The sequence below is a fragment of the Diabrotica undecimpunctata genome, chromosome 6 (genome assembly GCF_040954645.1).
Source record: "Diabrotica undecimpunctata isolate CICGRU chromosome 6, icDiaUnde3, whole genome shotgun sequence".
NCBI lineage: Eukaryota > Metazoa > Arthropoda > Insecta > Coleoptera > Chrysomelidae > Diabrotica > Diabrotica undecimpunctata.
The window spans coordinates 135,805,437-135,820,229 of NC_092808.1; the positions used below are offsets into that span (position 1 = coordinate 135,805,437).

General features: G+C 31.5%; 2 protein-coding genes and 1 non-coding gene across 3 annotated transcripts in view; 1 reads left to right on the forward strand and 2 right to left on the reverse strand.

Moving 5' to 3' along the window:
• Nucleotides 1–142: 142 nt before the first annotated feature.
• LOC140444629 (uncharacterized) lies at nt 143–1,114 on the reverse strand. Its single transcript, XM_072536393.1, has one exon. It carries the CDS (start codon nt 1,112–1,114, stop codon nt 143–145), a length of 972 nt encoding a protein of 323 aa, XP_072392494.1.
• Nucleotides 1,115–8,897: 7,783 nt separating this feature from the next.
• TRNAR-UCU (transfer RNA arginine (anticodon UCU)) lies at nt 8,898–8,970 on the reverse strand. Its single transcript has one exon. It is a non-coding gene; the product is annotated as a tRNA-Arg (tRNA).
• A 1,418-nt stretch (nt 8,971–10,388) lies between these two features.
• Nucleotides 10,389–14,793, forward strand: part of LOC140443954 (probable maleylacetoacetate isomerase 2) — a 22,189-nt gene continuing 17,784 nt past the window's right edge. Inside the window, exons 1-2 of the mRNA XM_072535483.1 lie at nt 10,389–10,580; nt 13,413–13,464. Coding sequence (XP_072391584.1) covers nt 10,560–10,580; nt 13,413–13,464 — 73 coding nt within the window. The 5' untranslated portion in view covers nt 10,389–10,559. The remainder of the gene's footprint in view (nt 10,581–13,412; nt 13,465–14,793) is intronic.

Consider the following 14,793-nt stretch of genomic DNA (forward strand, 5'->3'; position numbering starts at 1 on the left):
CCCTCCGCTGAAATCTTGTAGTTCCATCTCATTTTCGTCTTGCTCGTCAGAATCACTATCTAATACGCGCCGTGCTACTTTTTTCTGTTTTGGTGTTTTTTCTTTAGATTTAATCAGCTCCATTTTTTCCGGGGTATTGTAGTCAGTGTGGCGGTATAGTCAGGATTGTAACGCCATTATTTTTACATAAATCGATTGCCTCAATCGATAAATGACTTTGATGATTATCCATTAGCAATAAAGAAGGGTTTTCTCTAGTACTACCAGTGTGCTTAATAAAATGCCTAACAACTTGCACAAAGCACTCTGTATTCATCCAACCTGTTTTTGAAGCTAGTCCTAAAGTTCCAGGAGGCGACCCATTTATCATAAAATCTTTAAAGTGTACTCTTGGGAATACCAGAGCAGGAGGAATAGCTACTCCAGATGCTCCAACAATACAGCATGTTGTAACGAGTGTTCCACGTTCGCCACTTGTGGCTTTACTAACCTGTCGTATACCTCTTTCTGCAAACACTTTTTGGGACTTTTGAACGGTAACGGTTCCTGTCTCATCTAAATTAAAGATGCGACTACCATCTCCAAACACAGGGAAACGCTGTAAAACGGTTTCAAGTTTACTGAAAAACATTTCAACATTAAATTTATTGAAACCGGTTGCCCTTGCAAGACTACAACCTTCTGGAGTCCGGAGGGATAAATTATTGGAATGACGTTTCTGAAATCCTTTCATCCAGGCAAGTAAAGCGATTTTTGAAGTATGCCAGTTTGCTGGAACCACTATGTTATTGTAGACTGCGGCTTCATATGACAGTTTTCGGGTATCTTCTCTTGATAGGCCATAAAACATTTTAGAACATTTAATTATATATTCGCACAAGTCGTTCTCCTGTTCGATAGTAAAAATTTGTTTTACTTTGTAATTAGGACATAAACAGACGTTCTCATCTTGTTGATATTTTTTAACATATCTGTGGACTGTTTGGAAAGATACTCCTTTTATTCGTGCTGCTTGCCGTATAGAAGTGCCACCTTGTACTAATTCAACAGCCTGTCTCATCATATCTTCAGAGAATCTTCCTATTTTCCGATCTGTTTTATTTTTTCTTGGCATCTTCGTTCTGTAAGAGAAATTATTTTGCAAATGACCTGGCTTATACAACTATAACGGAACAGTGAGACAGTAAAGGAACAGTGAGACGCGTCTCACTGTTCCATTTGCTGTGTTGTCTCACTGTTCCTTAAAAAATCGTTAATAGAAATATATAAAAAAAACTAATAAAATATGTACAAAAATCGTTTGTTTTAATTTAATTGTTTCGTAAAATGGTTTACTTTGTAGTTAAAATAACCTACCTTGTCTAAGAAACTTCAATTTTCGTGAAAACAGCGGCCACGTGGATACGGTATATTTACTACGATGCACTCACTTCAAATGACCAGCGATAACTAAAACATTTCTTGTTGAATCTTAATGGTTTCTTGTTTGCTTCACTTTAAGGTGGTAATAGGCATGTTCGTTTAGTTCTACCTTATAATACCGAACGTGGTAAGCTCTACCGCGTTTGTCTCAGTGTTCCGACCGTCTCAGTGTACCTACCTCTCCCCTACTGTTATTTGCAGTTATTAAAAGGAAAGCAACCATGATAGATTCGAAATACGGCTGCGAAATCAATTTATTGGTCATATCAATATCCAGCATACTATTGGTAGTTATGCTTATTCACCGTTTTCTTGTATCGGTGAATGTTACCGTGTTTCGTAAATCGTTGAAACGTTTTCAAAAATCACCAAGTCTAGGAGCGGTCTTAAGTGTTAGTTCTCTCTACAGAATATGTAAAAAGAAAATACAGGGTGTCCAGAAACTCTCCTGACAAATGAAGACTGGAAATTCCTCAGATAATTTTAAGATAAGTTAACCCAATTCACCTAGTCCGAAAATGCTTCCTAAGCTAGCTAGAGCTCTTTTAAAATGGCGCCTTGTAATTAGTTTTTTTTTAATACCTCCAGAACGCTTTTATTTAGAAAAACGAAAACTGGTATAATTATTGATCCTCCAGAGTTGAATCGATTTCATAAATTGCTAATTTCTAGTACCGATCATAGGCGTCCGTTTTGGGTAGGCCAACGGTTATTTTAACGCATAACTTTTTTGTTTTTACCTTTTAACCATTCCTGATAATAGAATATTAAATTTGCAGGTATTCTAGTACTAAAAGGAACTCTTACTCTAAGTCGATAGGATAAATCATTGTCCAGAAAAATCGATTTGAAAATTTTTCGTTTTTTAGTCATGAAAGTTAAATTAATATTTTTTGCAGTAGTTGGCTTTGACCTGTCAACAGAAGTATAACCTACGTTTTTCATTGTCAAATTGTGGTCGATTCGCGAAGTTTATCTTTTAGTTTTTTACTTTGTGGCATTCAAATATAACAATTTCAATTCAACAAAAATGGCTTTTACTAATGAGGAAATACGCTAATATGCTTTAGTTCCTTTAGTTTATGGCGAAATGAGGTGTAACGCTCGAGCAGCACAACGTAGATACCCTGAAAAATTTCACAAACGTTATCCCACTCACACAATATTTACAGCTCTTCATCGACGATAAAGAGAAACAGGTTCAGTGGTCGCAAAAAATAATTAAAGAGGACTACATGATTATGTAACAGCAGCAAATGAAGATGTTATTTTAATGGAAGTTGAGGAAAATCCAGAAATTAGCGTTTGAAGACTATCTGCCACGTATCCCACAATTTTCAAATCTTCCCTAGGAAATATCTTACACAACGAAAATTTATATCCTTTTGATTTTACAAAGGTACTACTACAAGAAGATTTTTCTGCTTGTGAAGAATTCGCTAGATGGTTACAAAATCAGAAAAATCAATATGATAATTTTTTTCAGGTACATTTCGTTTTCGACAAGGATTCATTCATAGAAATTTTTAATGCGCATAATGTACAATATAATTCGTATTTTGGTGACAATCCCCACGTTGTTCAGGAATTTAAGCGTCAGCATTGGTTTAGCATAAACGTCTGGATAGAAGTAGTTAACGATTATCTACTTGGGCCTGTGGAATTGCCTGCTCGTTTAAATAGTGCTGATTACTTATATTTCCTGGGAAATGTTTTACCTGATTTAGTAGATGATGTGCCTTTAAATATTCGTCAAAACTTATGGTTTCTACATGACGGCTGTCCGTCCCACTTTAGCAGGAATGTACGAGACTTTCTTGATAATAACTACTAAGAGCATTGGATTAGAAGAGGCGGTAAAGTTGTTTGGCCAGCAAGGTCGCCAGATTTTAAACCTTGCCATTACTGTGTTTAATGATACATAAAAGCATTTGTTTATTAAAATTTTTTATTTCAAATCCTTTATAAAAGGTATATAATAAAATACCCAAACGGGCTATATCACAATTACATTGTAACCTGAAAGTATAGGTATAACTACTTTAATTAAAAAGAACGTAAAATTTAAAATGTTGACTAAGGTTAATGCAAAATGTGGTTAATACTTACGAAGTATACATGCTATGAGCTACTAAAATATATGGGTAAAAACCCGTTAAATGTTCTTAATTGATAGTTATGTTACGTTATATATTATTACAAATTAGGATGTTCAAGTTACCGTTACCGGTACTGGTGATACTGAGACAAAGTGTCTTCGAGGACCTGTTGATATCAACTGATAAAAATACAATATTGACATGTTAGGACGAATGTCGGAACAAAGCAGTCAGTGCAACTTACGGTAGTTGTCTAAAAATGACGGAAGCCAGCATTATTTAAAATTGTGTGTGTGTGTGTGTGTGTGTGTGTGTGTGTGTGTGTGTGTGTGTGTGTGTGTGTGTGTGTGTGTGTGTGTGTGTGTGTGTGTGTGTGTGTGTGTGTGTGTTTTGTTTTATGGCACTGGAACTAAGCCAATTAGCCAGAACAAATGTGTGAAAGTTATAAGGAAAATGCTTCAGTTAAGTATTAATTTTCACTTAATGCGTATCTAATATTATCTTATATTTAATGAACAACACATATTATTATACATAATACTCAATATTATATTATTGATTATCCTTATAATGTATTTAAAATTGAATACGTTAAAATTACAATAATATAACAGTATCAACCATCAATGTTGTAGTCTGTAATGTGAATTTGTCCTATATTTATGTTGAAAAACATTCAAAAAATTTGTTTATAAATTATTATTAATGTAAGGTAGACTGAAGTACGTGAAGTTTTGTAGGTATCGATAGGCAACCAACTATACATGTGTCTAAATTTATTTGTTCTTAACTAAAGATTTTAACAACAGGCCATGTATGTTATAAAACATTTGGTACCTAGGAAATGATAAAAAGACATATGTACGAAGATGGTTCTATAAAATTTATTGTTGAGGAGTGATATAGTAAATGATATGTTTGAATGTGCTGTTAAGATGAAATTTGAATATGATAAGAATGTTTTTGTAATGTAAGTATGTAAGTCATGTAGTACTTAACTTATAACTTAAGCATGGAAGGCCCTCTATGTCAAAAAACAACATTTGGTACCTGGTAAATATAATAAATTTTTTAAGTTCATGAACATAAATTACTGGTTCGGTGTGAAGAATAAAGATGGTAAGTTGATTTGTGTGTTGAAAAGTATGCAAGACAAACAGAAAATTGATGGCTGAAAGGTGGTTTGATATTGTATTAAAATATTAATTATATTAATAATTCTTCTTCTTGATGTGCCTATCCGTTACGAATGTTGGCGATCATCATGGCAATCTTTATCTTATCTGCAGCAGCGCAGAAAAGCTGCACAGATGTTGTATTGTACCAGATTCTGAGGTTCTTTAACCAAGATGTTCTTCTTCTTCCTGGACCTCGTTTTCCAAATATTTTTCCTTGCAGGATGACTTGAAGGAGAGCATATCTGGATTCATTTCGCATAATATGTCCGAAGAACTGTAACTTTCGAGATTTGATGGTGGTCAGTACTTCTCGATTCTTATTCATTCTTCAATTTGTGACTCGGTCAGTCCACGGGATCTTAAGCATTCTCCGATATAGCCACATCTCAAATGCTTCCAGTTTTCTGCACATATTAATAATTAATTTTATTGAATTAAATCAATTACTTTCGCGTCGTCAAAATTTGGAAAAACATGTTTCCTCCTAATTGGTTTTTTTACTTGCCCTTAAATAAGTTCTATGGGATTGAAAATTCAAAAATAAGGTGGTAACCTCAAACAGTATGGCCATGTTCAGTTGCAATCGTGTCCAGTATATACCTATTGTCATAAGTTTTAGTACGAAGCACTTCAAGTAATTGTTTCTTATTATAGTTCGCTTCAAAATACAAATCATCATCTTTTAATTCGTGTTTTGAAGACGAACTGTTCAGAATTTTTTTTAGAAGTTTTGAGTGATAGCTGGCATTGTCCATAATTATCACACTGCTGGGTGTTATATTAGGAACTAATGTATTCTTAAACCACTCTTCGAATATATTAGAATTTATATTCCGATGATAATCTACACTACATTTTTCTATTTTTTGTTTCCTTAATTTAACCCATTTCTAACCTATCATTTGAAGATCCACAGTGCACAATAATCATTCGAAAACCTTTGTTCGGAGGTACTCCTTTCAGCTGGTACCTAAGTGAACCATCAGTGAAACCTTTGTTAGCGGTATCATGCATTTCATATCATATATCTCGTCTAAATAATTGTTCGCTTTTGGTCTCGATATTCTTAAATTTTTTCTAAATAATTTAAACGCCAATGTACTATGCTCTTACTTTCCATAATAGCCCCTGGTTATCAACGATTTTGTATTTAAATCCAAGTTTTTTCATCCGTCTGGGTAAAGTGGTTTTATGGCAGGTTCTTCTCATCGCAACAAGCTTGGTGTATATAATATCAATTGTTGGTATTACATTTTTTTCGTATTCCTCATAAACAAAATTGCTTAAACATTTAGCAGTCACGATATTAAGATATTCAGGTTTTCCAGGATCCCATCTTTTTAACACCATTCTTCAAAATGTCGAACATGGTAGAATAAGGAATTTCTGTTAGAAAGGCCACTTTTCTTATGAAAGGCCTTTACAATTATTTTCAAGATCATTTCGCAGATTTTTGTTAATGTTTATACAAATTTTCTTGTATTGTTCATTCAAAACAATCCTTTTGTTTATAAATCGTAAACTCTTTTCTACAGTTCCAGTCTCAGTGTCGTTGTTTTTTATATTACTTAAATAATTATCGACTATTACGCTTTCTCTACTTCTACTTGGATTCTCTTGGTTCCATGGACGACAAGGGCACATGATCCCTTAATCTTAGGATGTTGTTGTTTCAATTTGTTATGTACCTATACTATTGCTTTGCTGGCAAATTCTTCAGAGCTCTATTCGTAATATGGTCCGGTCCAGGAGCTTTTTTGGAGTTAATACCCTTGATCAACTGTCTGATCTACTTAGAGAAGGTGTGGGTAATACCTATGTTGCCCCTTCTTCTTTTTATTGCACTGTATCTTCTTTCCAGTTCTTCTGTGAAGTCTAGATCTTCATCGGGATAATAGTTTTCCCTACATCACATCACATAGTGATAAAATTCATGAACTGTTGGATTCCCACAATCAGTAGCTGACAATTGATGAACTCATAGAAATGCATCACCAAAAGCAAGACATTGAAGAGCTTGATTGTTTAGGTCTAGTTCAAACAGAGGATCAAATTACGGTTGGAACTTGACTGAAGACCTCAGTTTAATTGAAAAGGGATTAAACATTTTTAGAAAATGGCGACTACAAGAAAGAACGCATTTCTTAGAATGAGAAAAAAAATAGTAGTAAAACTACTTTGTTAGATTTTATAAAGCCTTCTACATAAGAATAACTTCGATTGGCGATTTTATATTTCTATATCCTAAGATTTTAATAAACATTGTTTTGTAAATTGCTATTTTTTAGCTTCCAGTCCCAATTAAAAATAATTTATGTGCATACTCATAAACGAAATTATACTCCGACTTACGCGAATTCGACTTACGCGGTTATAGCTAGGTTCTACCTACCGCTTAAGTTCGGGGTGTTACTGTATTTCAATATTAAATTGTCATTCTATTCGTCATAGAACAAATAATTGTATATTATACACGTGAAAAGTATTAGATTTGATCAATACAACATCGAACTAAAATCTAATACTTTTTCCCTTGTATAATAAATAACTATTAAAAAAAAAACAGGCAATTCTGCTCAAACCTGAAATTTTTTAGTTATTTTTGCCTGGATATTGAGGTATTTTAATTTATACAACAAACAACGTTCAGCCTTAGTTCAACAATGGAGGACTTCCAGAAAATGCAGATTTTTACCTATATACTTTTTTTGCACAGATATATAAAAAGTGGAATAGATATATTGCCAAAATTATTTGAGCTTTCGATCGTCATGCAAATGACGAAAGCAAGGTTTGAAAGCAAGAGTTTGAAAGGGAGGGAAATTTTTCCTGCGAGGAACAATAAAACAAATATAAAAGCAAATGGATTTATTGATGTTCCACTACAAACGAGCTTAATAAAGAATACATTTTCATTAAACACAAATACTCCTTTATTTATTAAGAAAACATTGCATGTTTACAATCTACTCTATACACAGAGCAATAAATAAAATGATCTGTAAGTAAATTAACGTGAGTATTATTGCGGTAGGTCTTCTGACCATACTCTCTTCAATCTTCTTTCGGCAAGTGATTGGGTGAATAAATTATTTATCAGTTCGTTGTTGTGATAAGTGGTGCGATTTTTATATTTTATTGAGTGATTCTTTATAATATTTAATTTAAATAAATTTTATAACCGTAGAATGTTATGAAATGATTTTAGAAAAACTATCTAAACACGAATAGTCTTACCCCTTATTATATTATTTGCGCAAATGGACAAACCACGTGCAAAATCGAGTAAATATAATTTGCATATACCTTCAGTCAGAAGAAATTGTAAGTTAACCAGTTTGCACAATAAGGATAAAAAATCGCTTGCAAGTTGGCACATTTCAAAGGAAACCTGTTTGATTAGATTATCTCTCTTCAAAGAAAACTTTTAAAATCGTTTTTATTTTTTTGCATAGGTATAGAACGCGTATAGACGTATACTTAATATATAATATATATATATATATATATATATATATATATATATATATATATATATATATATATATATATATATATATATATATATATATATATATATATACAAAGGAGGAAAATAATTGGGTAAACAGTTGATAGACAAAGTATTACGTATGATCAATTAGCTTTTCTTTATTTTTATACTTACTTACCTAAATGAGGATGTTTGTCAAGATGTTAAAAGTGAAACAGTTATACATAACAATTAATAGAAACTAAAACTAATGCACAAAAATTACACATATTTGACATCTACAATGTAAATTAAAGTGTGTAATGTTAAAATAAATAAAAATTTTAATTATCTGACAGATTTATGAATTAAAGTAAGGTTAGACATTTATTTGATGTACAATTTTTTTTATATAAATTGGTTTATTAAATGGTAGTGTGTTATTTCAAATAATGACGATGGCGGTATTACACTAGTGTATCACCATGTACAATAATTTTTTGTGAATTGTATAGAATTAAAATTAGAAATCAACGTGTTTCACTTTTTCTGGAAAATATTGAATTTATTTTACACTTTACGGACTTTGTGTTCTACATCACCTTTTTGAATAAACCATATTTTATAAGAATAAATAATTTATTTATTAAAGGATTAGTAAATAAAAAAATTAATTTTATAAGCTCATACAAACCAAATTTTAAACCAAAAAGTTGACCATCTTTTCATCCCTGGTGGGGATCGAACCCACGACCTTTGGATTAGAAGTCCAACGCGCTATCCGCTGCGCTACAGGGACGGACATTAAAAGCGATTTTTATAAACATGGCGGAGTTACCAATAAAAAATATAAAATTATGAACTATTTAGAAGCCCAGTCATATATTATGAATAATTTTAATTTTCTGAATTATAATTTTTCCAACTATTTATTCTAAATTTAACGGTTTCGATTAAAGTTATTTGATATCTTGTGGTTTTGCCAATTTATCCACAATATATAATCCTTTAAGTAACTACAAATAATTATTATAAAATAAAAAAGTATGTCTGGCGCAAATTAATTGGACCATCACACAATCAGTTCAGTGATAAATATTTATTTATCCGATAAAATCTCTTGTATAATTTTTTCTGGAAATTATATTTTCAATTGCATGTTGAACAAATAATTTATGAAGTTAGTTTGAAGTTGATTTAATTTAGTTGCTTGTCAAAATGATTCGCGGAAAGTGTTTATCTAATGATTTACGAAATTCCATTGTTGCGGGCCATAAAAAAGGACTTTCTGGACATAAAATTGCTCAAAATTTAAATATTTCTTAAGGAACTGTGAGAAATACAATTTCACAATTTACAAAAAGGGTTATGTTGAAACAAAAGTTAAAACTGGTCGTACTTGAAAGATTACCGAAAGAGATGGGCGTGCTATTCGGATATACTTCTTATTAAAAAAGATCGTCGAGCCTTTTCTCGAGAATTGGATGTAAAAAATTAAATAAAACTTAGAGTATTTCTAATTGATCGCTCGAAATAGGCGATATTGATTTCTTCGTCTGAGTATAAGCTTCTAGAGGCTCCTGAATGCAATCTGTTTCATCATAGTCCGACTAGGAATCCAAATATTCTTCATCTTTGTCGACAATTTGGTTGGAAGAACAATTTGCTAACTGATGACTGGAAATTTTATCTTTATCAGAATCATGTTTCGACTTCTCAGTGTCTGTGGCGGCTGATTCTAACAAAGTTTGAAGTCGGTGATGTTTTATTTAACGTAGCTTACATTTTCCCGTCGCAATCTTCAAAGAATCCGTTTACGTATGATTATTTATTAATTTACCTTCACATATTCTGTGAAGATAAATAAGGTATTACTCATTGAATTGAAAAAATTACGTAAATCACAAGTTGTATAAAAAGATCAAGCTAGACGAATTTAAATAGGCGAAGAAACACTTTCTCAAGTCATAATTTAATCACCGAAACAATTATTTTTATAATATTCTTATCACCCTCGTAGAAAAAATCAATAGAAACACGTGTGTACGAAATTTATTCGCATGAAATAATCACAAGTGACCAGTACAGTGCAAAAAACACCTGAAAGGTTGGAATTGAAAAGAAACCCGTTTCTTTTAACAATACAAAAGAGGAGAACTTGTATATTTAGCATAAAGCGAAATGATGAAAGAGTGCGTATTTGCAAATATAGACTACCCGCAGTTGCAAACCCACCGCAGATCTGTTAGTAGTGTTGCGTCGAACCAGGCGAAGTGGTTTATTGAGGTTATCTCCTATTTTTATTTTGAATTTTCTTATTTATTCTTTGTATATACGTAAAGTGATAACATAATTATTTTAAATGATTTCATAAATAAATAGTGAACCATGGCGTCTGTGTTAATCAAGGTACGTTCATTCAAATATTCCATTATGTCTTGTTTTCTATATTATAATATTTTTTTAATTGTTCATTAGCACTTCAATTAAGATTTTTATAGCTTAACATACACTGATATCAATGATATTATACCTTGATGTTTTTCTATACAATAAAATTAAATACAATTTACTTGAATGAATAAAATACACATTAAGTATTGGGAATTATTTTATATTTTTTTAAGATATTGAATATTACGAAAAATTAGATTTTTATCATTTTAGTTATAACCAAAATTAGTAGAGGCTTTGCGCTGTAATTGAAAAAGTCATCTCTTTTTAATGAAAAAATTAAAAATTTGGCTCTGTACTGCGATACCTTATCAGAGGTCAGTGATTGTGGAAATTTATATCCTGTCCTTTTTATTCTATATACTGTCGACGATCATATAGAGAAAGGACATGTCTTAGTCTCATTATGTATTTTTGTACTACGTTAACCTGTAACAATATTTTTTTATACAAAAAGTATAAAGAATTAAAAATTTGAATTTAAAACAAAATCTCATGGGGTCAAAAAGACTAATGTCAAGCCCTGTTCGCCAAGCCATTGTTTAATGATTATTGTTAAGAAATTAATTAATTTCTTTTAACTTCATATTAGAATAATATATGAAAATATATAGCGCCAGCAGCAGACGAGTGCAGCTTATCATACGAGTGGGAGATGAAAATTATATGCGAATTGAAGACTATGTTTTTCTACGATTGGATGAGAATGACAAGATGTTGTTGAATGATAAATAAATACGGTTAGGTAAATGCAAAACACAATGAAATTTTATTTATCTAACTATTTACAATATTAAAAGTTATGTTCCAATTCGACAGTAAAAATTTGATATATTTAGATAAGAGTGACTTATCGGCAAAAATCAAAAAGCGTTTTTAAGGTGAAGAGTGCAGCTTTCTTATACAATTTTTGCATTTTGTCTCAATTAAAGTCAGTGTCTATAAAAGTGTTAAATAAATAAAAGTTGCGGGATTTTTCCATTTTTTACGATTCTAATGAGATCAATAGAATTTATCAGTTTTCCATTAACCTGCCACTATGGAATTTCCATTGATAAAGCCCAATCTTCAAAATCTAGGGCGTGAAATGTCGGTTTTGATTTTTGAAAAGAAATGAGAGGCATTTGAAATATGCCTAAAAAACGCTGAATTTCAACTGTCACATTACAACGATCTGTAAATATTTGAAATATTTTTTTCTACGATGCGACGCACTGATTGTAGATAAATTGATTTTTTCCGTTTTCTTCCCCTACAAGAGGGTTTGGTTTTACGGTGATCCGGGGGGTAGGAGTATAATCCAGTGGCCAGAGACAAAAATTCCACCGACCTCTAAAAATCACACGAACAAGCTGAATTTTGCGAGAATATTAATTTTTAGACCTCAAAAAAGATTTTAAAAAGTTTACCATTTTCACCCCCGGGGTTCCCCCTAAAACCACCGTAGAGGAGTAAAAACGCAATATAATCGATTTCCCAAGAATCGGGAATCTTTTTCCGAATAGAAAAAATGTTTTAAATGAAAAATGTAGCTGACATAATTTTAAACAAAGATGTTTATTAGAACTTCAATCAATGTTCAATAACATTTTTTATCAGTTCGACGGTAAAAATTCGATATCTTTTGATTTAAGTGTCCTATCGATAAAAATCAAGATGCGTTTTAAAGGTAAACAGTTCAGCTGTCGTATGCAATTTTTGTAATTTGCCGCAAATAAACTCAAATTTTATAAAGGTGTTAAATAAACAAACGTGGCGCGATTTTTTCCATTTTTTATGATTCTCATGATATCAATACAATCTGTCCCTTTCACTGACTGGCTGCTATGAAGTTTCGATCGCTAGAGCCTAACCTTCAAAATCCATAATCTGAAAGTTTAGTTTTGAGTTTTGGCAACAAATGAGATGCATTTGAAATATGCTTACACATAACAAACGATCTAAAACCTTTAAAACTTTTTTTTTTTTTAATACACTAGTACATTTTTCAAAAGAACCAAACTTCTGCTATAAAATACACCCAAAAACATCTTCTTGGAGGCATTTACATAAGCATTTACATATACAAAAGCCCTGGGGCAAAAGTGGTAAACTTATTTGCATCTTTTTTTGGGTCTTAAAATTAACATTCTCAGCAAAATTTAGCTTGTTCGTATGGTTTTTAGTGTCAGTTCAGTGGCATTTTCGTTTCTGATGACGGAAGTATCAATAAATATATTTATTTATAATAAAATTAAAACATCTTTGGGATTTGGTAATGCGTTTTTTAGGTGTCTTTATTCGAGTTACATCGGATTATAAAAATAATGAAGAAAATTGCTTCATTGAAAGCAATTTTCTTCATTATTTTTGAAATTTTGAGCGATTTTGAACTTTGAAATTCATTCTTCGTACTAATTTTTTTGGCATTTTTTTTAAGTTATAAGCAAAAAAAGTAAAAAAAAATCGATGTATTTGGTAATTTATAAATATTTTAGTTTTTTTTATTAATGTTCCCGACCTATTTGAGGGGGAGGATAAGTCATTATTATTACTGAAGTTACCACACAACTTTTCTGCAAAAATCAAAATGCCATCTTTCACATCCAAATGTAGTCGTTTTTTCACGGATTCTTCCCGGTCTAATTATAATTATATGACTATTGTATATGTAGACAAAATTTTGTATTATTTAGACGTTTCGATTTCCAATGCGGAAATCGTTTTCAAAAATTCCTAATCAAAATTGTGAAAAATTGATGAGAATCATAATGTATATGATTTTAAGTAGAGGTTTTTTATTTTCAGCCCATTCTTTATTCCTATTGGAGAAGTTCCTGTGCTTGGAGAGTTCGAATAGGTAACTTTTTTTATTTATAAAATATTCATACAATTTACTTGTTATTACAAACACATCAAGAAAACCAAATTTATCATTATAATTATCATTTATAAAGGATATCAAAAACCCAAAATAATGGTGAAAGCCTGACAATTAACGGTAGTGCTTTAGAACAAGTTGAAAACTACCACTATCTTGGCACAATAATTAATCACACAAACGATTACTCTAAAGAAATCAAAGTTCGAATAGAGAAAGCACGTACAAACTTCAATAAAATGAGAAAGGTACTTTGTGCAAGAGAACTAAAATTGGACTTGAGAGTTACGCTGGCAAGGTGTTATATTTTCTCGACTCTGCTTTATGGGATAGAAGCATGACATAGACACTTAACGCGTCGACTGCTAAAAAGTTGGAAGCATTTGAAATGTGGGTGTATAGAAGAATCCTGAAGATATCATGGACCGACATTTACCAAACAACGAAGTCATGAGAATAATCAACAAAAGAATGGAAGTATTGGAAACCATCAAGACACAAAAGCTGCAATACCTGGGGCATGTTATGCGTAATGATAGATACAACCTATTTCAATTGATTATACAAGGGAAAATCCAGGGCAAGAGAAGTGTAGGAAGAAGAAGAATCTCATGGTTGCGTAACTTCAGGGAATGGTACGGATGCACATCAATTGAACTATTCAGAGCAGCAGCATCTAAGAGCAGAATAGCCATGATGATTGCCAACCTCCGTCGCGGAGATGGCACGTGAAGAAGAAGAAGACAAACACATAATAAGTTTTAAGCTTGTGCGTCATAGACATACGAATCTGACATATTTAAGTCTTTATTCAGTTAGATTCAAATCTAGTAATGGAAATGTCTAGTATTATTAATTTATTTTACTACTAGTGCACTCTTTAACATATTATTTTCATTGGTAAGTTTAATTTTACTCCTCCATCCTTTTCCACTGAATGTACAGCTGGTTCATAAATTTATTATGACAGACAAATAATAAAATAAACAAACAAACAACAAACAATTGATTACAATATGTTAACTCATAAATTGTAATAATTATTAAGGTCTAAATTTTGATATTATTTTGAATTCCTGCATTTTATAAAGAGTATATAAATGATAGTTTTTTACGCAAAATAGGGTTGTTGTTATTATTTTTATTATTATTAAGGAATAAGGAAACGACTTAACAATATATTAAAGCAAGAATTGTAACCAAAAAAGATAACTCGGCACTATCAGAGGCAGCAAAACAGTTTAACATAAGCAGAACTACAGTTTTTCTATTAATAAAAAATAAAGAGAACAAGAAACTCTCGAAAGA